General features: G+C 41.0%; 1 protein-coding gene across 2 annotated transcripts in view; it reads right to left on the reverse strand.

Moving 5' to 3' along the window:
• Nucleotides 1-1048: 1048 nt before the first annotated feature.
• Nucleotides 1049-25407, reverse strand: part of ttyh2 (tweety family member 2) — a 117205-nt gene continuing 92846 nt past the window's right edge. Inside the window, exons 6-15 of one of the 2 annotated variants that reach the window (XM_021576242.2) lie at nt 24970-25042; nt 16299-16368; nt 16086-16141; nt 6171-6263; nt 5985-6077; nt 5688-5830; nt 5174-5365; nt 4915-4993; nt 3528-3554; nt 1049-2813 (exon numbers count right to left, since the gene is read on the reverse strand). In XM_021576242.2, coding sequence (XP_021431917.1) covers nt 2733-2813; nt 3528-3554; nt 4915-4993; nt 5174-5365; nt 5688-5830; nt 5985-6077; nt 6171-6263; nt 16086-16141; nt 16299-16368; nt 24970-25042 — 907 coding nt within the window. In that variant the 3' untranslated portion in view covers nt 1049-2732. The remainder of the gene's footprint in view (nt 2814-3527; nt 3555-4914; nt 4994-5173; nt 5366-5687; nt 5831-5984; nt 6078-6170; nt 6264-16085; nt 16142-16298; nt 16369-24969; nt 25043-25407) is intronic. The other variant, XM_021576244.2, reaches the window with a different exon arrangement.

Here is a 25407-nt window from a genome sequence, read left to right on the forward strand (position 1 = left end):
CGTAACCTGAAAAGCCTCTCAGCAAGGAAGAAGCCACTGCTCCAAAACCGCCATATAAAAGCCAGACTATGGTTTGCAACTGCACATGGGGACAAAGATTGTGCTTTTTGGAGAAATGTCCTCTGGTCTGATGAAACAAAAATAGAACTGTTTGACCATAATGAGCATTGTTATGTTTGGAGGGAAAAGGAGGAGGCTTGCAAACCAAAGAACACCATCCCAACCGTGAAGCACGAGGGTGGCAGCATCATGTTGTGGGGGTGCTTTGCTGCAGGAGGGACTGGTGCACTTCACAAAATTGATGGCATCATGAGGCTGGAAAAACCTGACACCAGCTTTGTCAGGAGGAATGGGCCAAAATTCACCCAACTTCTTTGTGGGAAGCTTGTGGAAGGCTACCTGAAGCGTTTGACCCAAGTTAAACAATTTGGAGGCAATGCTACCAAAAACTAATTGAGTGTATTTAAACTTCTGATCCACTGGGAATGTGATGAAGGAAATAAAAGCTGAAATAAATCATTCTCTCTACTATTATTCTGACATTTCATTCTTAAAATAAAGTGGTGATCCTAACTGACCTAAGACAGGGAATTTTTACTCTGATTAAATGTTAAGAATTGTGAAACTGAGTTTAAATGTATTTGGCTAAGGTATATGTAAACTTCTGAATTCAACTGTATATACTGTATGTTTATATATATACTTTTTTCAAACAAAGCATAAGGGAAGTATATTCCAGTTTAGTAGGTAATGCAACATTTATTGGATTCCAACCACAGTTAAACCTCATTGAAGAAGAAGCCACAGGACAGAGTTTTGAAAAAGGATGGTTTGCACAGGAGCTCGGTGTAACTCAATGACTATGTCAAATTATATTTGCCCTGTACACCTGTGTGGCTAACCAAGTCGTCATTACATTTAGGCTGATGGTCTTTCACATCCACTTAATTATGCAAAGTGTCGGTCACTTTAGCCACACTTTCATTTTGGGACTTAAAAAAACATGTGCATAAGGCATTCATAGAATGAAGATACACCAAACACAACATGAGAATACTCAAAAGTATTTTATTATTAATTCACAATTATATCCCTTCTCTGAGGATAGATACACATCAAGCACCACTCTCAATGGTTCTAGACAGTGCTACTTCACATGCATTCAAACTGAAAAAATTAACAAAACAAACAAAATAATATTATAAAATCCTACAGAATTAAACATTATCTGATGATAGCTCAAACCAGCCTGTTCATTAAGAGTATGATGATATGTTTTCTCAAAATGGAAGGAAAGGATCACTAGTAAGGTTAAAACTGCTGTCTGAACACTATTTCTCTCACCATGATAGTTTGCAGCCGCTTGCAAGTCATGACCAAAACTCAAGTTGATATGGTACTATTACAATACACATCCAACCGAATGCCATCATTTAACAACGGCCTCTGAAAAGAATATCTGATATTATGGCAGAGCAAGGCTCTCCTAAGGGCTTTATTGGTTTAAAACAAGCTACATATATCGCACAACCAGTGGCACATTAGGACAACCCTAAAATGAATAAAAAATACTACAAAATAAGACACAACAATCTGTAAACGTACAAGGTATTTACAGAGGTCAACATACAGTATAGTTTAAATGCGCATCAGTTACCGTATGTGGACAAATTACATTTGTAACATGTCTTAGTCGTTGAAATGATGGCTCAAAACATAAAATCCTGTGTCAGACACCGTGCGAGACCTTTTGAATGGAGAAGAGCAAGCAACACAGAGGGGTATCTGCGAAGAATCAGTGTTGGGCATTGTGTAGGGTCACTATCCCAGGCCCTACCATACAATCAGGGTTGAGTTTGTGCTTCACAAGGTGTAGGTCTCAACTGTATGTGGAAACATATAACTAATATTATGGCATATGTTGTCTGTTGCCTTGGAGGGAAAAGGAGGACCCTCCGACAGTCGAAATTACAGTATTCAGTTCTAAGAATGTGAAAATGTCATTTCTGATGTCCTTGTGCTTGGCCAATTTCAGATATCAACAGAATGGTATGGTTCCATCTTTTGATTTGAATAATTAATATATTGTGGCTGGTTCCTCCAGATAGTTCAGCAGTCCACATCAAGTCTTTGAAGAGGTCAGGTAGAGAATGTCTTTTAGCAAGAGAGGAATAGTCACAAGCAGTCATAGACTTACAGTATATATACTGTAATTACAGAAAATCTGTTTTGGAGAATAGGGAGTGGTTAAAGGCCCAAAAACATGCTTCAATTCTTAAAATATGTTTTATAAGACGTTTCACTTCAAAATAGATGTATACAAATCATTCGTTCCTGAACAATTTAGATCATTATTAAAGTAATTTATTGTAAAAGTTGCTTTTGTCTCATCGGAGTGAATGAATCAAGCTAGTGTTTTTAAAATATATCATTGTTACAAATAGAATGAATAGAATCATATAATAGAATAAGGGCTGGAGTCTGATGTGACTGAGACATACACATTATGCTCTGGGGTTTGGGATGGGACAACTGTGTGTGTGACACCTTTCCTCATATCAGGCCTTGGTCCATTCCAGTGAGTTGGACGAGGATAGGGTCCATGCAGCAGCCACAGAGTCACACACTGCTGGAGTAGTTGTTTTTGTGTGTGTGCGCGTGTTCGCCTGTTTGATGACCCCTCTCGGAGATGGCAGAAGTGAAAGAGAAGAAAGATCGAGGGAGGAGCAGCTCTATGCCTGGAAATCATTCCCAAAGTGTCTGATCTGGTCCTCAGTCATGGACAGGTAAGTAGCCCTCATGCTGGGGGAGTACTGTAGGGGAAAACATAATATCACAGGACACACAATTAGAGACAACACCAGGTGACTTATAGTGAATGAAATGCACAACAGTATAGAATAACATAGTACTCTTTCAGAACAGTATCTAACCAGCGAGACAGGAAGGAAGGGTAGGTAGCTAGGGGAGACAATACTGTGTCTATGCCAAACATTAATTGGACTATCAGTCAGACAACACTGTAGGTCCCTTCTTATGGATCAAGCCTTCTCAGGCAGTAGGTGAGACAAGGGGCATACCAATACTCTAGAATTCTATAGCACCAGACCAAGCATAACGACAAGCCTGACGCTCGGCACCTTATGGCGGTAACAGCTATAGAATTACACAGAGGGAAGGTTTGCGGCATGCACACATAGGGCTGCCGATGTGTCTCTGAAAACATGTCCCAACCCAGGGAGGAGATGTGAGGATAGGGTACACCACCACACTCCCAACAGCACAGGGAAACAGACCTGACTGGGTCAAACATACAACTGGAATGATGACGATGATGATGTCATGAACAGTAAGGTTTGCAGTTCAAAGCCATGCCAGAGGTGAAATAGAAAATGCAGTTCCAAAATGAAAATGGAGGTAAATAAGAAAGAGATGATTTTAAACGAAGGCAGGGGGAAAAGCAATTGGGAGTCTATCTTGTCCTTCAGACAGTAGAGAGGTCCAAAGAGGAGCAGAAAACAACTTACTCTGTTTCTAAATTGCTGAGTGTATACCTCCAAAAGTTGATAAAAAAAATAAGGAAGTAAGAAACGAAATACAAACAAACATATAAACAACAAACAAACAAAAAATATCAAAGAAGCTGTTAGCTGAAAAGGTAGAGTGCACGCTTTGCAGAAAGGTAGATATGGGTCCAGAAAGACACCACATGACATAATCCTCACAGCCAAATGGTAGTAGAGTGAGAGGGTAGGGGAAAGCACAGAGGTTGATACGGTTTAACACTTTAGAGTTCGTCCCAGATGGCACCCTATTCCTTATACAATCCACTGCTTTTAAAATAAAATAAATAAGATGTTGTGTAGGTGCCATTTGGGACTCAGCATTAGTCTCAGGTAATAAACCTTATTTTCAGTCAAATATAAAAACGTCATCCCGTGGGAAGGATGGCAGGCAGCTACAGTAGATACCCATAATATATGAGATGCATGATATCTGTCTCTTTATCAAATGTAATTAGGCACAGCAGGCATTTTGAATGGTTAAGCTTGATGTATTCATCCTAAAAACGTGGCCTGTCTCCTCGACAGGAAATGAGAATAGATCTAAAGAGCTGCCACTACGAGGCCAAAGAGGGAGGTGAAAGAGAGAAGGGGAGAGAGATACTTTAAGAGAGAAGGAAAGTGACCAAATAAGGACTAACACCTGTGACATCCTCCCCTGGGCATTGGTCTAAGTGACATGCTATGTCCATGTTAAACTTCTCTTTCACTGTCCTACTACTTGGGTAATGAGTCAGCAATCTACAGTTATGGTAGATAGACAGGTTAAAGGCACAAAGTCAGCAGTGTGCTCTCTGATATGTCATCAAAATTATGACCACGATCAAAAGACTTACTGATGGATTTCAGTATTGGAAATGTATTATCATATGGATGTCATGTCATGAGAAAAACACTCTCGTCACAACTCGTGAGAAACAAACTACAAGACCAACTTCAAGTCTAAGTAACACTGACTTGAGCAATTTAAAGAATGCATCAAGCAGAGAGAGCATCATTAGGGGAAAAGCCTCAAGCTAGAGTTAAAGAGCAGTCTGAGCCCCAGCTGTCAGGTCTTTACCAGAGTTGACATTGCAAACAGAAAGTAAACACAGGAACAAGTCCTACCAGGTCACTGAATAAATGAAATAACAGAACAGAAATCCTGGTGATGAGAGAGAGATCAGTATTACAATGCTGATTGACTTGAGAGTATGTGGGACAGTGGCATCATGGTTGGGATCAATTTAAATTCAGTCAATTCAGAAAGCAAACTGAAATTTCAAATTGAAATTCCAATTTTCCTCATTGGAATTGACCCCAACCCTGAGTGACATCGCAAGAAAGACATGGCCTCTGGGACCCAACGCACCGAGGGGGGCGGTGAGCCTCTCCCGATCAGAGGAACGTTCTCGTACCGCTGGTTCCCCCCGAACAGCGCCGACTGGTTCCTGAGAAGGGAGAGCGAAGGAGTGAGTTAAATAAACATTCCCTATCACCAAAAAAGTGTCATCTTAGCAATCATGATGACTACATGTCACAGTTAGCTTTACTTTAGCTTCAGTACGTATAGCACACTAGACTGCATTACCATACACTCCACACCAGGCCAGGGCTGGACTCTGACTCACATGTACTCTGAAACGGGTGCATTGGACCCAGCCTGTGCGGCAGGCGGGTGGAGGCTGCTCTGGCTACCCATACTGCTGCTGTAGCTGCAGAAGCTGTGCACGTTGGTGGCATGGTTGGGGTTGTGGGTCGTCATGCGTCTGGCCTGAGGGTTAAATGGGTCCTCCTCGTCTATATCGTCATAATCACGCTCCCTGAGAGAAGAGGAAGGCTGGAGGTCAGGGGCATAGATTTTCAGGATGATTTAATGACTTGGTAAGGTGTATGTACAGTATAAACACAATGGATGTTTATACTCTTGTTCTATAAAAGGGCGATAGAGAGAGAGAGAAAGATAGTGACTGTGATTCTTACTAGCTCTGGTTTTGCTATTCTCGTGATCATGATATGTGGTTGTCTTATCTACTTTAGTTGAATGCATTGATTGCAAAATGCTCTGGATAAGAGTGTCTGCTAAAAGACTAAAATGTAATGTAAATGTAATGAAAGAGACTCAGTGGGAGGGCACCTCCTGACCTGCTGGCGATATGTGTCCATGCCCGGGGGATGGCACACAGCATGGCACAGAAGGCACAAATTGCCAGGATAGAGAAGAGGCATAGGTATAGCAGGCCCTCCACCCCGTCATAACACACACCGATCAGCGCATCCAGGTAGTCCTACAGTGTGGAGGGAGGAAACAAACAAACACATTTGCAGATAGCAGAAAATATCTCTCTGAGACATGTTGTGAAGTGAATAGATGTACACAGCAGAGCCACTGTCACAAGGAACTAGATCCATGCCGTGGGATTCAGTGGTGGTGTCCTGTACCTTGTTGAGTCCTCTACAGTCCAGCAGGGCAGTCAACTGGTGGAGGCTAGCCTCTGAGGAGTTGAGCAGGTGCTGAATGCCTAATAGGTCTCTCTGTGGAGAAGACAAGTGTAGGATTCAGTACTCAAAAAATTCAATGCTTACACAGACGGGACGCATTATGCCACAGGTAAATTCATCACTGACCTCAGCGGTGGGGAAGAGAGGCACAGCGAACTGCAGCAGGCCCTGTATTTGGATCTGCATGGTGGTCAGAGATCTTTGGAAGATGGTCAGAGACTGCAAACACACACACACACACACACACACACACAAAACAACATTCCAAATTCTGGGTAGTGTACATTTAAAGGGATAATCCACCCACAGAAAAAACAATCATGAAACTCCTGTCAGGTTGGTAAAAGCCAATGTTTTGTCAATGGGTAAAAATTATTTAACTTCTCAGTGGCCCATCTGTGAAATCGGGAAATCGTGTAGAACGCGTCATAGCTACATGGTTCTCCTCACTAGAGATAGGGGATGACACACTATCACATTTCATAACGCTTTTAAGACAATTACCTGCACTCCAAGTCACCAAATCAGCCAATAGATGGTATGGGCATAATTGTATAGAGCACATCCATCTGTTTATATCGTCATGACAAAGTTTATATTGCGCTTGGGGATATTAACTTAATGTGTGTATTTACGTTGGCTAGCTAGCTACGTAGCCATTTGCAACAGATTTCCACAACTATTTTTCACATGTTGCCACCAACCTTACTATAAAAACAAAATTAAAAATGTGTTAACAAAAAATAATGTTTTCACATATTAGTGTTATTTAACACTGTTAATCATAGGAATTCGTGGTTTGGGATGGATTATAACTTTAATACACTAGTGGGCTTGTCAGTTCAGCTTTTGTCCAGCATAGGGAGACAAAAGCCAATCATTAACAGCAAGTTAGTCTCATCCAACAGAATCTGCATGCTCTGACCTGTGCACTCCACCAAAGAACAGCAAGTAGACTGTAATTTAGCCCTTAGAAACTGATCTGGGAGCATAGTATGAACCCTATGACTCTACACAGCAAATTCTCCAGTGTTCAAAAACAAACAAAAAAATGAACACAGAGCGTTAAATCAACACCGAAAGTCATGAGTCTGTGGTCTCATATAGACACCAGAACAGTGTTAAATTAACACACTGTGAGTGCCTTGTCTACCGAGTAAATTGTAGAGTTACCACCCATGACTTTATTGGTTAGTGACAGAGACATGGTTGTTGCATTCATCCATTTTCGTCCTATTGACTATCCCCAAGCGAGATCCTAAGCGAATATGTCATAAAAACACTCAATTCTTTAACACAATACCATATGTATTTCATAAAGCCTTATTTAGAGGGCCTAGTTTTACCTGGAAACAGGGGCCTGAAACTCATACACAATCACATTGAACCAAAACCACAACCATCATTATCATATTTCCCAGCATGCTCTAATGCAGGTTGATTTTGAGAATTGCTTGTTTAAATATATAGGTTTTCACATTTCCACAAACTTCAAAGTGTTTCCTTTCAAATGGTATCAAGAATATGCATAATCTCGCTTCACATCCTGAGCAGTTAGATTTGGGTATGTCACTTTAGGCGAAAAAAGAAAAAGGAAAAAAGGGGCGGATCCTTATTAACAATGGAGGATCATTTGATTTCCAGTTTTTAAGTCAACTTTTTTTCTCAAAATGATTGACAAGAAAAGTATAATCTAACCCATTGGGTATCTAACCATACCCTCATATGCAGCGTCTTGAAATGTACAGATGGACGGATTAATCATAAAACTTCTGACATCCAATTTACTAACTCTGCCCATAACTTTTGGACTTTATAGCACTCCCAGAAGGCATGAATTATTTAGTCATTGTTGGTTTTACACTTAAGACATGTCTCTGCTGTTGTGCTGTAGAATTTGTGAATTTTGTCTCTTGTATTAAACATTACTTTATACTGGATTAAGCGTACATTTTCATTAACTGTAATTTTGTTAGTTATGTTCCAACACTCCATCTTGTGCCAATGTCAGTTAGTTTATATATATTTTCTGCGAGATTGTCAGCTCTCTGCATGGTTTTGTACATCTTACCGTTCATATGACTATCCTTTTCTGACTCAAATAGGACTCCCTCAACATTGCTCTGATGTCAAAAAGATTTCAGAATGAAATTTCATGATATAAAACTTTTAAGTTGCATTTATAAAATAAATTAAACATTGGTCAGCCCACAATTGCTTTTTAATTCCGTCAAGGAAATAATTGTATTTCCTATTAACAAGTCATTTACAGTTTCTATGCCTTTAGTTTTCCATGTGGGCCAATTTATTGGTGGATTCTGAAAATGATTGTTTCATAGGGGTGTGTTTTTAGGGAGTGATATTGGTTGTTGTAGAATCCATTTAATTTGATTCTATATTGTTTATGTTCTTAATTATGAAGTTGTTAATGTTCTTAGCTTAATCCTTTCAAAATAGACACGTGAAAATATATTTTTATATATTTGTTGTTTGTTGTCATTTATTAAGCATAATAATTATTTCATATTTTTTGTGGTCCACTTAAAGGATTGCTGTAGATCATGAGTTATTATTTTTTATTTTTTTCTATTGGCATTTTTTTTCTTCATGTTAGCTTTATATCCTGAGATTTTAGAATATTCAGAAAATATTTTTAACAAAGAGAGAATTTAGTTTTCAATATTACTCAGGTATATCAGGAGATTGTTAGCAAATAAGTTTTGTTTATATTCAAGTTTACCAATACTGATACCGTATACGTTTGGGTCCTGTCTAATTATTTCTGCAAGCGGTTCAATTGCCAGTGCAAACAGGAGCAGGGAGAGAGGACATCCCTGTCTTGTGCCCCCTTCTAAAGAAAATGTAGCAGAAAATATATGATTTGAGTATATTTTTGCTTCAGGATATTTATAAAATATTTTCATAAAATGAATTATTTAATTTGAAAAGGGCATTCAAGATGGTCAAATGCCTTTTTGGAATCAACAGCTATAATTGATAAATCAACATCTTTATTTGCCATTAAAGAGTATGCTTTATTTGAGTTTAAACTGTAGTTGTTGGTTGTTGTCTCTCTTCAAAAGTAAAAGATCATATTCCTGCTTAAGTTAAGAAATTGTATTTTCTTCTTTACCTTGTAAAGATTTCTTATGGGCTTTTCCTAAAATAGTGATTTATTTTTCTTTCATTTTAATTTCTAATTCAGATTTAACTTTTGCTGAGTATGAGAAAAGCATACAGAATTGTGTAGTGTTGACTTTTCTCTGTCCTCTATGTTTACATTTGTAATGGTATTTTTTACATTTGTAAAGGTTAAAAACATTTTTTTCCGGGTCTTGAAGAAGTGCTCTGTTCGTTCTCCATATTCTTCCGCTAAATGTATTTTCTGTTGTTGTAATTAAGCATGATACAGGAAATTATCCAATATCACTGTCATGGATTTTTGAACCTACTATATTGTTGATCAATACAGTTCTGAAGGCTATTTAGTTCTGTGAGCTGTGACAGGCAGCAAGCAACTCAAGAAACACGGCGCACCAGTTACCAGTGTGCAATACAGACGCTCTGCGCAAGAAACACAATTCACTTGAATCACTTCAGAATGCACCTGCGCGCAATACAGAAGCTCTGTGGCGTGAAACACAATTAACTTGAATCACCTCAGAGTGCACCTGTGTGAGAAACTGAAAGAAAGGTACATTAGCTAGCCAACTAGTTAACTACATAAGCTAGCTATAGCCTAAACACTCTACTAAACTTAATTTAGATCTATAATATTGCCGCCACAAATGTAACGGCAATTAGCTATCCAATATTCACAAGGATGTTGATGATAGAAACATGGTTAACTAACGTTACTAGTTTAGCAAGTTAGCTAGCTAGCTAGATTCATCGGCTGGACAGTCCAGCCTGGACTATATTAACCGGCACCCAGGGAAGAGCATTGAATGGAAAGTGTCAGGGCTCATGCAATGATGGTAAAAGGTAAAGATTGTTATATTGGATAGTTCCATTTCTCAAAATGCCTTTTAATGTAAAAGATCTCAGATTGTGCACTAACCATGGCTCAATAATAACGCATTATGTCTGCTGCTGTTCACAGGCTCCTCAGTCATGGTTGCATTCGAGCCAACCACAGTGCTTGAGCATGAGGCCGTCATTGGGGGTTTTAAATATCTAACAAAGCGGGAGCAGGCCCATCACACAAACTTCCCAGAACTGCTGGACCTTGCTGAATTTGGTACTATTTCACAAAGCTCAAGGTGAATGAGTGCTCCACAATTCTGTGTTTTTGTTCATATTTTTTGTCACTTGATATTTAAATGTCACCAGACTTACTTCACATTGTTCTCATTTACATGAAGATTGGCAAGAACACAAACTACAGGTCACACATAATAGTGAAAGAAATGTTGAAGATTCTGGCTCAAGTTGTGGATGAGCCTATCCTACATGCCATTCAGACATCTGTAGCCATTGGCCTGGAGGCTGATGAAACTACAGATGTGGCAACTAATAAGCATCTGGATTTACATGTCAGGTTTATATTTCAATAAGAGTTACAACATTATTTTGAATAGTGATATTCTACAGTCACACTGCATCCATGAGTAATAATGAAATGGTTTATGGATTTGTGTATGTTTTCTAGATACATGGACCAAGAGGGATACCTTTAAAACTAGTTCCTGGACCTGGTGTCAGTCCCTGATGGCCAGGCAGACACCATCGTTGCCACCATCAAGGAGGTGCTGCACATCAAAAAGATACCAACAGAGAGATTGCACGACCTGGGCACTGATGGGGCTGTGGTGATGACTGGTATGGACACAACACTAAGTCTTATGTAATACCCGTGGTAGAACCAAGTATTGAGTTGATTTGTTATAATTAATTGGTCATTTACAAGTGAATAGGTTTGTTTAGTTTTAAGTTTTGACCAATAAGGTCGCTTGTTAGGCTGTGGCCAATGGGAGAGTTGACCTGGTTAATGGAAGGCCTGGGAAAAAAGAGAAAGACGTTGAGAAAAAGGATGGACATTACATTATGACCGTTGGTGAAGAAAAACGACAAAAGATGACAATAAAAGGGAAGTACCAATTTTATTTTATAAGAGAGTTATCGTTTTGTTAAGAAAGACTTAGTAAAGACTGAAGCTACCATTTACACTATGTCTTGTGATACAAATCATTTTTCTCATCTTCAAACAGGACAACATAGTGGTGTGTCAAAACAGCTAAAGGATGCCTTCCCGTGGATGGTGTCTGTGGCTTGTCCTGCCCACCATCTTGCTCTGGCCTGATTTGCTGATGTCTCCTACATGAGATTATGTATCACACTCCTTCGCTTGGCTACTCTGGTCTCATCTTGTTTACCTACTGCATCTACACTCAAAATAACTGTATTTTGCAGGAAGTAAAGGATGTTCGCTGGCTGTCCCAGAACCTGGCCGTGGCTGATCTCAGCGAAACGAAGAGGTAGGTGACAAGCCTGGAGACGGAGATGAGAAGGTGATGAAGCATACTTCATGAGCTGTAACCGAAAAATAACTGGCATTTGGAAAGTTTGAGGTGAGGAAGCAAGTGTGGTGGAACAAGAATTGTTAGCATTGTTAAGTATCTTTCTACAGTAGCTGGATCGAATTCTCCATTAGCTAGCCAGAGAAATGTTGAGCAACATTAGCTGATCAAATAATTGAGTTTACGGTGTGAAAATTTGCTGAATTAACATTTTAACATTAGATGAGGTAACGTTAGCAGCGTTAGCTCGAGGAACCAATTAGCTATAGTATTAACTGGTATACGTCTCCTTTCCGTTCCTCAAGCTATAACATTAGTTTCTCACTGGACCCTGGCAATCTGTGTGAAATGTTAAATAGTTAGCTAGCTAATGAACTAACTACTATCTATGAAGAAATGTATTCCCACTATGTGGTTAATTTTCAGAATGAGATAATTAGGTGAACATTAGGCATTGCTTGTTATACAAGGGGATTCAGGGATCAAGTGTAGCTGGAGCTGGGCCTAGCTTAAGCTGGATGCCAATAGAGGTGAAAAGGAACACCACACACTTTCCTTCTTTTTCAATAAGGTGGATAAAAAGGGGTATGCCAGATGCACTCTCTGCCTGAAAGATCAATTATGCCAACAAAGAGTCTCATGCTCTGCTGCTAGCACATTGTAGTACATGCAGAAAGTGTACAATGTAATAACACGCAGTGTAGCCCAAAGATATTGCTTTTATGTTGAACTTGACATCATACTGTAACACTTTTGTGTGAGTGAGGGGGGATTACTTTATCTTTTACTCAGTGAACGTTATTTTTGCACACATGGAGCCTTGTGCCCTTAAATCAATGTCTACTATAGTGGCCACAATAATAGAGCAAAAATAGAATGCCTTTTTATTTACTTCTATTTCTACTTTAAGATGTTTTTTCCCCAAGTGCTATATTAACATGTATGTGGTCACAAGCGTTCTATTATAAAGGCTGTCATGGCTAACTGCAATATTAGTGTATTGTTTTTTCTCTGGACTTGCGTGTCTTTCACAGTAAAGTCTAGGCAACAAATAACATTGGATTGCTTTCCTTAATTTTTTGCTATGAGTTTGGTTCACATTATCCACTTTTTATTTTATATACAGACACTGATCATGTAGATCATATTCTTTGTTGTTTAATTAGTACAGTTAAAACCTGAATTTCAAGATGGGATCCAGCCTAAAAGTCACTAGAAATTAGCGTTTTAAAGCATATTGTCACGCTCTGACCTTAGAGATAATTTATTCTCTATTTTGGGGTTAGGTCGGGGTGTGACTAGGGTGGGCATTCTAGTTTTGTTATATCTATGTTGGCCTGGTATGGTTCCCAATCAGAGGCAGCTGTCTATCGTTGTCTCTGATTGGGGATCCTATTTAGGCAGCCTTTTCCCACCTGTTTGTTGTGGGATCTTGTTTTTGTGTAGTGCCTGTGAACACTGCATTGACGGCACGTTTCGTTTGTGCTGTATTGTTTTGCTCAGTTTCACTTATTAAACATGTGGAACTCTACGTTAGCTGCGCCTTGGTCCGTTAATTCTACAGACGATCGTGACACACACATATATATTTAACTCTTTGCGTGTTTCAGTGTCCCAAAAATGTGTCACCTTTAGGGCCCTCACCAGTTTGCATCCCTGCTCTACGCTTTCTGTGCCATTTACAGGTAGGCCTAGATGTATTGTAGATTATAGTGGACTCCAAATTAAATAATGTACTATGTTGCTATGACTGCTTTCCGTGTCTCAAAACTCTATTTGAGTGGTCCACGATATGGCTTTTAAAACCTGTTTTGTATTGTCAATTGATGTATCATTGTTGAGTGACAAACTTTTCTAACTCTACAGATTTGTGGCAGCACTTTACCTGCTGGCGGACGTGCTTCCTCACCTGACGTGGCTTTCAAATTATATTCCAATTAGAGGATGTAAACTTCCTGCCCATAAAAGAGCAGGTACATTCTTTTCTATCTTCATGTTCAAACAAGGGCAAATGTCTCAGTTTAACAGAGTCAAAGGACAGCACTACTCAATGAAATATTTAAGAACTTCTGACACTTCATTATAATTACTTCAAGCAAAACAACTCTTTTGCTGTAGGTCCCTGTGACAATGGCATCACTCCTCGCCATAAAACATTCTGGTGATTCCCAGGGGTCATTTCTGAGCTCCCAGGGGTCTGGGCGCATTCAACATCAAGGAGGAGGAGAGGGAGAGGCCAGGTGGAGACCAAGACCAGGAAGCAGTTCTGAGCTGGGTTTAGAGAGGAGGTAAAAACATTTATTTTCAAATGTTGTGATGAAACCAATGTTACATTGTGTTTGATAAACTAAAACAAACAGCTCTTAATCACTTATTTTCTGCTTTGTGCTGTAATTAGGTCATGGATCCATATATTGTTGGCCTCCAGGACAGCCTAGACCAGTGGTTCCAACACCGGGAGATTCTGGGGGCCTCCAGGACAGCCGAGACCAGAGGTTCCAACACCTGGAGATTCTGGGGGCCTCCAGGACAGCCGAGACCAGAGGTTCCAACACCTGGAGATTCTGGGGGCCTCCAGGACAGCCTAGACCAGAGGTTCCAACACCTGGAGATTCTGGGGGCCTCCAGGACAGCCTAGACCAGAGGTTCCAACACCTGGAGATTCTGGGGGCCTCCAGGACAGCCTAGACCAGAGGTTCCAACACTGGGAGATTCTGGGGGCCTCCAGGACAGCCTAGAACAGAGGTTCCAACACCTGGAGATTCTGGGGGCCTCCAGGACAGCCTAGAACAGAGGTTCCAACACCGGGAGATTCTGGGGGCCTCCAGGACAGCCTAGAACAGAGGTTCCAACACCTGGAGATTCTGGGGGCCTCCAGTGTGTTGGGAACTCAGTCTGCGTTCTCCAGTGAGAGGATAAACACTGTTAACCTGATCCTCCTCACCAGGCAGTTTGTGCAAGCGCCAGAGGCTGCTGTGCTCCAAGAGTGGCCCTCTTACAAGCAACATGTGCTAGTTGGAGCATTCACAGTATCGAATGAGTGTGACAATCTTTTGAAGATAACATTTTAGGCCAGTTTTGACCAACCCTTTTTCCTGTTGAACTACCACTCTGTTGGCTCTTCTTTAATGCTGTACATCTTTTAGTTTTTCATGTATTTCAGGGGTTGAATCAGCTGACGGCAATGACAAAGCTGGCCTCGCAATTTGAGTGGGGGCAGCTCTACCCCTGCCTTAGCCAGTTGGCAGAAATTCCACTGACTATAACAGTGTCTTCCGTTAATTGTAAGAGGGACTTCTCTGCAATGAAACGAGTAAGAACATTTAAATGTGAAAGTAGATCCTCTTTGTCCCTCTCCCTTCTCTTATTGTTCTTTCTGTTATTGCAGGTCAAAACAGACTTGAGGAACAGACTGCAGGGAGAGCATCTAGCCGCCTGCATGCGGCTCTCCATCAACGAAACACAACCCAACCAAGCCGCACGGCTTCTTAACACAGCGCGCATCCAACCCGGAAGCCAGCGGCACCAATGTGTCGGAGGAAACACCATGCACCTGGCGACCTGGTTAGCGTGCACTGCACCCGGCCCGCCACAGGAGTCGCAAACACTCCCTAACCCGGACTACGCTAGGCCAATTGTGCGTCGCCCCATGGACCTCCCGGTCGCGGCCGGCTGCGACAGAGACCGGGCTCGAACCCAGAGTCTCTGGTGGCACAGCTGCGATGCAGTGCCCTAGACCACTGCGCCATGCTAACACATTTTCCAGAGGAGACCCTGCCACAGTCGCAACACTTTCAGTGTCGTTTTAACACTGGAGAATTTGCGGTGTAGATTTAAACCATCAAACAACATCTAACATCATTAATGGGTTAACCTGTCACATCACAGTAAATCAAAACAACAGTTTGAGTGTCCCCAACCATTACAAAATAGACTGGGACAATGAGTGCCCAATGGCACAGACAGTCCTTAATGGAAGCGAGACAGTCAATTACCCCAAACTAGCAACCATAGCAGCAGCCATAATTGATCTCCTTTGATCTAAACATTTTCAGAATTTGTCTCAGTGGCATGTCTACGATCCAATAACTGTGAGTGTATGTGTGTCTCAGTGAGCGATCTCTGCTTCCATACTCAGGTGAATGTGTGCTGACTGAGCAGGCTGGGTAACACTTCCCTGCACTCTGTTGCTGCATTCTCTTGAACCTTCGGGGCATGTCTACAAGCACAGCATAATAGGATCTGAACTCTACTGGGTTATGGAGCTAGCTGAGGCTGGAGAGAGAATGACTACTTCTCACTGCCCTGACCTAAAAACCACCTCTCCTTCTTGGAGACCTTACTGAACACCATAAGGGAGGGATGGAGGAGGAGGAGGGGGGAGCGACAGAGAGAGTGTGAGTACAAGACAGAAGGGGATAAAGGTAGAGAGAAAGAGACAGAAAGAGGTCAGATAGAAACAGGGAGACAGAAAGGTCAAAGCAGGTATCATTGACCTGGTGCTGCTGGTGATGAGTATTACCTGCTGGAATGGGTTGGGGAGGGTCTGGCTGCAGTACAGGTAGTAATGCACTATATCTGTAGAGAACAGGGAGACACCAACAAGTCAGAAAGACTTAGCAATTACATTGATCTCTTTAAGTATAATGTGATTACAGCCCGGGGTGGGTATAAACACCTTGTAATTACAGGTTCATTAAAGTGACATCAAAAGCATAGCTTGTCTTTAACTCACCAGAACTGATCAGGTCCTTGGTCTGGTTCATGATGAACTTGTCTGGGATCACACAGAAGTCACTGGTGCCCTGAACACAAGAAGAAAGGACATTTTTAAAAACCACAAAACTAATAGGAATACTTACAGGTCTCTCGGGGTTCAACTAATGAGCCTCTATATACCACAGATGAAAAGCTGCCTATTTTGCCTCTTCTCCAAATCCAACTGTTTGTGAGTATATTGTTCCATAAAGCCTATAGAGAGAGAGTGTGTTTGTGTGTGTGCTTCATACCGGCCGTTCTGCTCCGTCTATAATTATTCTTGTGAAGGAATTCATTATGCATTAATGTATTATGTGCCCCGGTGTTCTTTTACTCCAGATGACAGGAGTTTCCCTCCCTTCATTAGTGTCACAACATCACAACAACTGCAGCATCAGCAACAACACATACACACACAGTCGTGTACAGCTAACCTTGTGGGGACACACAATTCAGTCCCATTCAGAATCCTATTTTCTCTAACCCCTAACCTGTACTCCTACCCTAACCTAAACCTAAACCCTAACCTTAAACCAAAAACCTAACCCTAACCCTAGCTCCTAACCCTTAAACTAACCCTAGCTCCTAACAGTGACCCTTAACGTCATTCTAACCCTAACACTAATTCTAACCTTAATCCTAAACCACCTAGAAATAGCATTTGACCTTGTGGTGACTTTTTGTTTGTTTACTATTCTTGTGGGGACTTCTGGTCCCCACAAGAATAGTTAAACACATCCACACACACACACACACACACACACTTTTTTTGGGCCTATAAACACAAGCCTGGGTTGCTTAGAGGCAAACTGAGGTCAGGATGCTTATGTTTGGAACAAATCACAGGGGTGCTCTATGGTGTGCCACTTCCTGATTCTACACCATTCTCTTCACATTGTTTGTTCCAAGATGATCAGATAGATTCATTCCATTCTTCCATTCCAAGGGAGGGGGTATCAATGATTACATGGTCAAGGGGGGCCTGATCCTAGATTTGTGAATGATATAGTATCTACTATATAATCCTTCTCTGTGCCTGGGAGCGTGTGCGCATGCGTGTGTATCACAACCGGCCGTAATCAAATCAAACTTTATTTGTCACATGTGCCGAATACAACAAGTGTAGACTTTACCGTGAAATACTTACTTACAAGCCCTTAACCTCTCTGCACCGAACCCGGGATGAAATTCGACAACATACGGTGATCGCTACATAAATAGTCATATTAAACATTCATGAAAATACAAGTGTGTCACATGTTTCGAAAGCCTAGAATTTTGCTAATCCAACTGCGTTGTCAGATTGAAAAAAGGATTTACTGCGAAAGAATACGATGCGATTATCTGAGGATAGAGACCCATAAAAAACAACTATTTCAACCAGCACAGGTTCAACAAAATCACAAACTGCAATAAAATAAATTGTTTACCTTTGACGATCTTCCTCTGTTTGCAATCCCAATGCTCATTGTTACACAATGAATGGTCTTTTGTTTGATAAAATCTATTTTTATAGCCAAACACGAAACATTTTGTGAACCGCTTGTGTCGTGAATTCCGTCTCATTCCATTTTTGACGACGCATTCAATGTAAATACACACACTAAACGTGACTTTTCCAGTCATGTTTGGTTTCATTGCAATCAACTGGTTTGTTTGTAACACAACCAAACCTGATGGGTCATTTGACTGAAAGAAACCAATTTGAAGACAACAAGTAATGACATCATTGTGCACCAATGATATGACCGCTGTTTCGTTGATTGACTATTTTAACCCAATGACCACTGATCGTCTTGAAATCTAGCTGGGTAGATAGCCAATGAGCTGAGGTAAACGGCAATATGTAATGTGTATGTGTTGGAAGACCAACACATGTAGTAAACTCCGGTGTAAAGAGGGTCATTCGCCATTGAAGTTTCATACCGGAAGGAGCAACGCATGTTACATATATATATATATATATATATATATATACAGTGCCTTGCGAAAGTATTCGGCCCCCTTGAACTTTGCGACCTTTTGCCACATTTCAGGCTTCAAACATAAAGATATAAAACTGTATTTTTTTTGTGAACGAATCAACAACAAGTGGGACACAATCATGAAGTGGAACGACATTTATTGGATATTTCAAACTTTTTTAACAAATCAAAAACTGAAAAATTGGGCGTGCAAAATTATTCAGCCCCCTTAAGTTAATACTTTGTAGCGCCACCTTTTGCTGCGATTACAGCTGTAAGTCGCTTGGGGTATGTCTCTATCAGTTTTGCACATCGAGAGACTGACATTTTTTCCCATTCCTCCTTGCAAAACAGCTCGAGCTCAGTGAGGTTGGATGGAGAGCATTTGTGAACAGCAGTTTTCAGTTTTTTCCACAGATTCTCGATTGGATTCAGGTCTGGACTTTGACTTGGCCATTCTAACACCTGGATATGTTTATTTTTGAACCATTCCATTGTAGATTTTGCTTTATGTTTTGGATCATTGTCTTGTTGGAAGACAAATCTCCATCCCAGTCTCAGGTCTTTTGCAGACTCCATCAGGTTTTCTTCCAGAATGGTCCTGTATTTGGCTCCATCCATCTTCCCATAAATTTTAACCATCTTCCCTGTCCCTGCTGAAGAAAAGCAGGCCCAAACCATGATGCTGCCACCACCATGTTTGACAGTGGGGATGGTGTGTTGCTTTTACGCCAAACATAACGTTTTGCATTGTTGCCAAAAAGTTCAATTTTGGTTTCATCTGACCAGAGCACCTTCTTCCACGTTTGGTGTGTCTCCCAGGTGGCTTGTGGCAAACTTTAACCGACACTTTTTATGGATATCTTTAAGAAATGGCTTTCTTCTTGCCACTCTTCCATAAAGGCCAGATTTGTGCAATATACGACTGATTGTTGTCCTATGGACAGAGTCTCCCACCTCAGCTGTAGATCTCTGCAGTTCATCCAGAGTGATCATGGGCCTCTTGGCTGCATCTCTGATCAGTCTTCTCCTTGTATGAGCTGAAAGTTTAGAGGGACGGCCAGGTCTTGGTAGATTTGCAGTGGTCTGATACTCCTTCCATTTCAATATTATCGCTTGCACAGTGCTCATTGGGATGTTTAAAGCTTGGGAAATCTTTTTGTATCCAAATCCGGCTTTAAACTTCTTCACAACAGTATCTCGGACCTGCCTGGTGTGTTCCTTGTTCTTCATGATGCTCTCTGCGCTTTTAACGGACCTCTGAGACTATCACAGTGCAGGTGCATTTATACGGAGACTTGATTACACACAGGTGGATTGTATTTATCATCATTAGTCATTTAGGTCAACATTGGATCATTCAGAGATCCTCACTGAACTTCTGGAGAGAGTTTTCTGCACTGAAAGTAAAGGGGCTGAATAATTTTGCACGCCCAATTTTTCAGTTTTTGATTTGTTAAAAAAGTTTGAAATATCCAATAAATGTCGTTCCACTTCATGATTGTGTCCCACTTGTTGTTGATTCTTCACAAAAAAATACAGTTTTATATCTTTATGTTTGAAGCCTGAAATGTGGCAAAAGGTCGCAAAGTTCAAGGGGGCCGAATACTTTCGCAAGGCACTGTATATCAATCATTATGGCGACTAAGTCAGGGAAAGCTAAATCTAAGTCTAGATATACAGATGTACACACAATTTTAGAAGAAATTGATCAGGAAAGTGAGACAGAGATTGTTGGAGGACGATTCATTTAGCGATTCCCAAATGGAAGAATATTTTTTGAACGGAGAGGACATCATTTTGGACAGGAAGTTCTTCTCATGCTAATGCCGTTGTTTGAAATTAGTAATATAAAATATTATTTGTGATTTTTAAAAATGTATTATATTAACACCTCATTGAGAGGAAGCAGAGTAGGCACTGTAGATCTCATAGAAAGCTATGAGCTGCTGTATCCAGGCCTGGCTGCATGGTGTGGCCCAGTTAAATGAGATGTGTGTGTGCGTGTGCGTATGTGTGCGTACGTGCATGTATGATCAAACCCAGCCTTGAAGTCTCAACCTAAACTACAGCCTAAAATAAAACATGCAATATTGACTTGGAATCTTTCAGTTCGATTGTAGCCTGCGTTCAGCAACTAGCCCTTTGCCTTATGCACTATGCATTTTCCATGATCCACAGCCCCAAGTCAAATGTGGGGGGGAACAACAACAAACAAACTAAAGAGAAAGGGAACACGACGAGCCTTAGGCATGTGGTGACTCAAACACAGCAGCATCTATTCATCTTCCTGTATTCAAACCAGAAATTCACATGCATTCAGATTCTCCAGGATATAAACAGAGATACAGTCATATGAGTAATCGCTCTCATTTGAAATGTGATGGAATTTCAAGACTTGAATAGGACCATCATTCATCACATAATCCCTGACATAACATCATTGACCAGTTGGTTTTATAAATGATGACTCATGATCTGGTTTACTGGTTACTGTAACAGCTGTTTAGTAGTAGTTATGGGGTTGAGTTATATTAAGTTAATTCACAGCTGATAGGTAGTGATGATCAAAACCTTCAGGAGAGAGAGGGACTAGTTCCCAGGAGGATGAAGGATGAAACAAGGGTAGGCACCAATAACCTTCAGATTTCAAACCTCTGGTAACTAAATGTAACCTGGTTTCTCCTCCTTTTCCTGCTGCCCTTTTCTCTCTCTAACTCTTTCTCCTCAATATCTTTTCATACCTGGTTTAATCTGATCCAAGACACGGGATTCCAATGACACTTTTTTAGACAGCAGTAGTACTTGTCTATGTAAATGCATTATGGCTTCATGTGAACACGTTGTGGTTATGTATTCAGAGCATATATGAAGGCATATCCCTAAGGATTTCTGACGGAAAGCTATTTAATGTGATTTCTCTCAGACTCGCACAGGCCCACAAAGACAGACACACTTTCAAAGTGAGTGTGAACAATCATGGCCCCAAAGCAATTCGTCTTAGCTGTCAGCCATGGTAAGAATTGATTAGCACAGTAGCAGTAACAGTTGGATATGGACATAGACATGGTCCTGAGTTGTTTCAGAAATTGCACGCTATTCCCTACATAGTGCACAACTTTTGATCAGGGCCCATAGGGGCAAAAAATTGTCCTCTATACATAGATTTGTTTCAATGACTGTTAACAAGCTGGACAGAGTGAAGACTGTTGTATATGTAGGCCCAATATCATATCATAACTGCCAAAATAATGAAACCACTTGAGTAAATGAAGTATATTGAAAGCAGGTGCTTCCATACAGGTGTGGTTCCTGCTTAGAGTCATGTTTAAAAATGCTGGGCAGGCCATTATTTTGGCTACCATGGCTATGCCCCCATAGGATGAAAATGACCTCATCCACAAGGCATGAATGCTCTCTGAATGGTTTGATGAGCATGAAAACGATGTGAACCATATGCCATGCTTCTCCCAACCATCCAGGAACAGTTTGGTGACGAACAATGCCTTTTCCAGCATGATGGAGCACCTTGTCATAAGGCAAAAGTGATAACTAAGTGGCTCGGGGAACAAAACATTGATATTTTGAGTCCATGGCCAGGAAACTCCCCAGACCTTAATCCCATTGAGAACAGTGGGCAATCCTCAAGAGGTGGGTGGACAAACAAAAACCCACAGATTCTGACAAACTCCAAGCATTGATTATGCAAGAACGGGCTGCCATCAGTCAGAATGTGGCCCAGAAGTTAATTGACAGCATGACAGGGCAGATAGCAGAGGTCTTGAAAAAAAAACATTGCAAATATGCTTTGTTGTCTGAACGCTGTACTCAGATTATTGCATGGTTTGCTTTTTTTTTAAAGTGTTTTTGAAATCTGACACAGCGGTTGCATTAAGGAGAAGTATATCTCTAATTCCATGTATAACACTTGTTTTTTCATCAACATTTATGAGTATTTCTGTAAATTGATGTGGCTCTCTGCAAAATCACTGCATGTTTTAGAACTACTGAACGTAACGTGCCAATGTAAAATTAGATTTTTAATATAAATATTTACTTTATCGAACAAAACATACATGTATTGTGTAACATGAAGTTCTATGAGTGTCATCTGATGAAGATCATCAAAGGTTAGTGATTAATTTTATCTCCATTTTTGCTTTTTGTGACTCCTCTCTTTGGCTGGATAAATGGCTGTGTTTTTCTGTGACTTGGTGGTGATCTAACATAATCTTTTGTGGTGTAAAGCCTTTTTGAAATCTGACACTGTGGCTGGATTAACAAGAGTTTTATCTTTAAAATGGTGTAAATACTTGAATGCTTGAGGAATTTTAATTATGAGATTTTTGATGTTTTGAATTTGGCGCCCTGCACTTTCACTGGCTGTTGGCGAGGTAGGACACTACCATCCCACATATCCCAGAGAGGTTAAAAGTTCCTTCAAGTGCAGTCACAAAAAACAAAAACCACCCCAGGAAAGGAAGAACCAGAGTTACCTTTGCTGCAGAGGATAAGTTCATTAGAGTTAACTGCCCCTCAGATTGTAGCCCAAATACATACTTCACAGAGTTCAAGTAACAGACACATCTCAACATCAACTGTTCAGAGGAGACTGAGTGAATCAGGCCTTCATGGTCAAATTCCTGCAAAGAAACCACTACTAAAGGACACCAATAATAAGAAGAGACTTGCTAGGGCCAAGAAACACAAGCAATAGACATTAGACCGGTGGAAATCTGTCCGTGTAAGGGCAATTTGACCAAGCAGTGTAATGGAGTGCTGCATCAGATGACCTGGCCTGCACAATCACCTGACCTCAACCCAACTGAGATGGTTTGGGATGAGTTGGACCACAGAGTGAAGGAAAAGTAGCCAACAAGTGCTCAGCATATATGGGAACTCCTTCAAGACAGTTGTAAAAGCAATTCCTCATGAAGCTGGTTGAGAGAATGCCTAGAGTGTGCAAAGCTGTCATCAAGGCAAAGGGTGGCTACTTTGAAGAATCTAAAATCTAAAATATATTTTGATTTGTTTAACACTATTTTGGTTACTACATGATTCCATATGTGTTACAGTAAAAATAAAGAAACTCTTGAATGAGTAGTTGTATCCAAACTTTTGACTGGTACTGTATATACATATATATATATATATATATATATATACATACACACAGTAAAACAAAGTAAAGTATTTAGTCCCCTTGACCTTATCCACGTTTTGTTTCGTTACAGCCTTATTCTAAAATGGATTAAATAGAAAAATGTCCTAATCAATCTACACACAATACCCCATAATGACAAAGCAACAATAGGTTTTTAGACATTTTTGAAAACAGAAATACCTTATTTACATAAGTATTCAGACCCTTTGCTATGAGACTCGAAATTGAGCTCAAGTGCATCCTGTTTCCATTGATCTTCCTTGAGATGTTTCTACAACTTGATTGGAGTCCACCTGTGTTAAATTCAATTAATTGGAAACCTGTCCCATATTTGACAGTGTACATGTATGTCAGAGGAAAAACCATGTCATGAGGTTGAAGGAACTGTCCGTAGAGTTCCGAGACAGGATTGTGTCGAGGCACAGATCTGGGGGAAGGGTACCAAAAAATGTCTGCAGCATTGACGGTCCCCAAGAACACAGCGGCCTCCATCATTCTTAAATGGAAGAAGTTTGGAACCACCAAGTTTATTCCTAGAGCAGGCCACTCAACCACGGGGTAGATCTTCTTGGGCTATACTCAGCCTTGTCTCAGGGTAGTACGTTGGTGGTTGAAGATATCCCTCTTGTGGTGTGGGGCTGTGCTTTGGCAAAGTTATATTCTTCCTGGTTGGCCCTGTCCGGGGGTATCGTCGGACAGGGCCACAGTGTCTCCCGACCCCTCCTGTCTCAGCCTCCAGTATTTATGCTGCAATAGTTTGTGTTGAGGGGCTAGGGTACAGTCTATTATATCTGGAGTATTTCTCCTGTCTTATCCGGTGTCCTGTGTGAATTTAAGTATGCTCCCTCTAATTCTCTCTCTCTCTCTCCCTCCCCTCCCGGAGGACCTGAGCCCTGGGACCATGCCTCAGTACTACCTGGCCTGATGACTACTTGCTGTCCCCAGTCCACCTGGTCGTGCTGCTGCTCCAGTTTCAACTGTTCTGCCTCCGGCTATGAAATCCTGACCTTGTCCCGGACCTGCTGTTTTCCACTCTCTCTCTCTCTACAGCACCTGCTGTTTCTAACTCTGAATGCTCGGCTATGAAAAGCCAACCAACATTTACTCATGAGGTGCTGACCTGTTGCACAGTCTACAACCACTGTGATTATTATTATTATTTGACCCTGCTGGTCATCTATGAACGTTTGAACATTTTGGCCATGTACTGTTATTATCTCAACCCGGCACAGCCAGAAGAGGACTGGCCACCCCTCAGAGCCTGGTTCCTCTCTAGGTTTCTTCCTTGGTTCCTGCATTTCTAGGGAGGTGTTCCTAGTCAACTTTCTTCTACATCTGCATTGTTTGGGGTTTTAGGCTGGGTTTCTGTATAGCACTTTGTGACATCAGCTAATGTAAAAAGGGCTTCATAAATACATTTGATGACAAAATGTGGAAAAAGTGAAGGGGTCTGAATACTTTCCGAATGCACTGTATACGGTTCCATTTGGTACACAGGCCTTGGAGTCACAGTCACTCACCACAGCTGTGGCAAGGTCAACTCCCAGAGACGCCCAGCTCAGGATCAACGTCAGCACCCCAAACACCATCATCCTGCAGGGACACACAGAGAGACAGAATTGTGGGTATTATAACACTGTTAATAACACACTAGAATAACTATAACACTGGCCACAAAACATTATAAATCTGTGGTCATCAAGGATGTGATAATCAAAGATGATGTCATTATCTGATTGGGCTGTCACTCTGCCTAGTCAGTCATACAACAAAAAGGTCAAAGGTCAAAGGCCTCTCTCTGGAGACTGAGAATGCTCTGTAGTGAACAGTGTATGAACAGGAGGAGAGATGTCAGCGTGAGTCATCTCTGTTGTCCTCCAGTCGATAACAGCCTCTTTACGAGTACACGATGCAGGCAATGGAACATTCATCCTCCCTGCTCTCTTCTAACCATCCCC

The sequence above is a fragment of the Oncorhynchus mykiss genome, chromosome 20 (genome assembly GCF_013265735.2).
Source record: "Oncorhynchus mykiss isolate Arlee chromosome 20, USDA_OmykA_1.1, whole genome shotgun sequence".
Taxonomy (NCBI): Eukaryota; Metazoa; Chordata; class Actinopteri; order Salmoniformes; family Salmonidae; genus Oncorhynchus; species Oncorhynchus mykiss.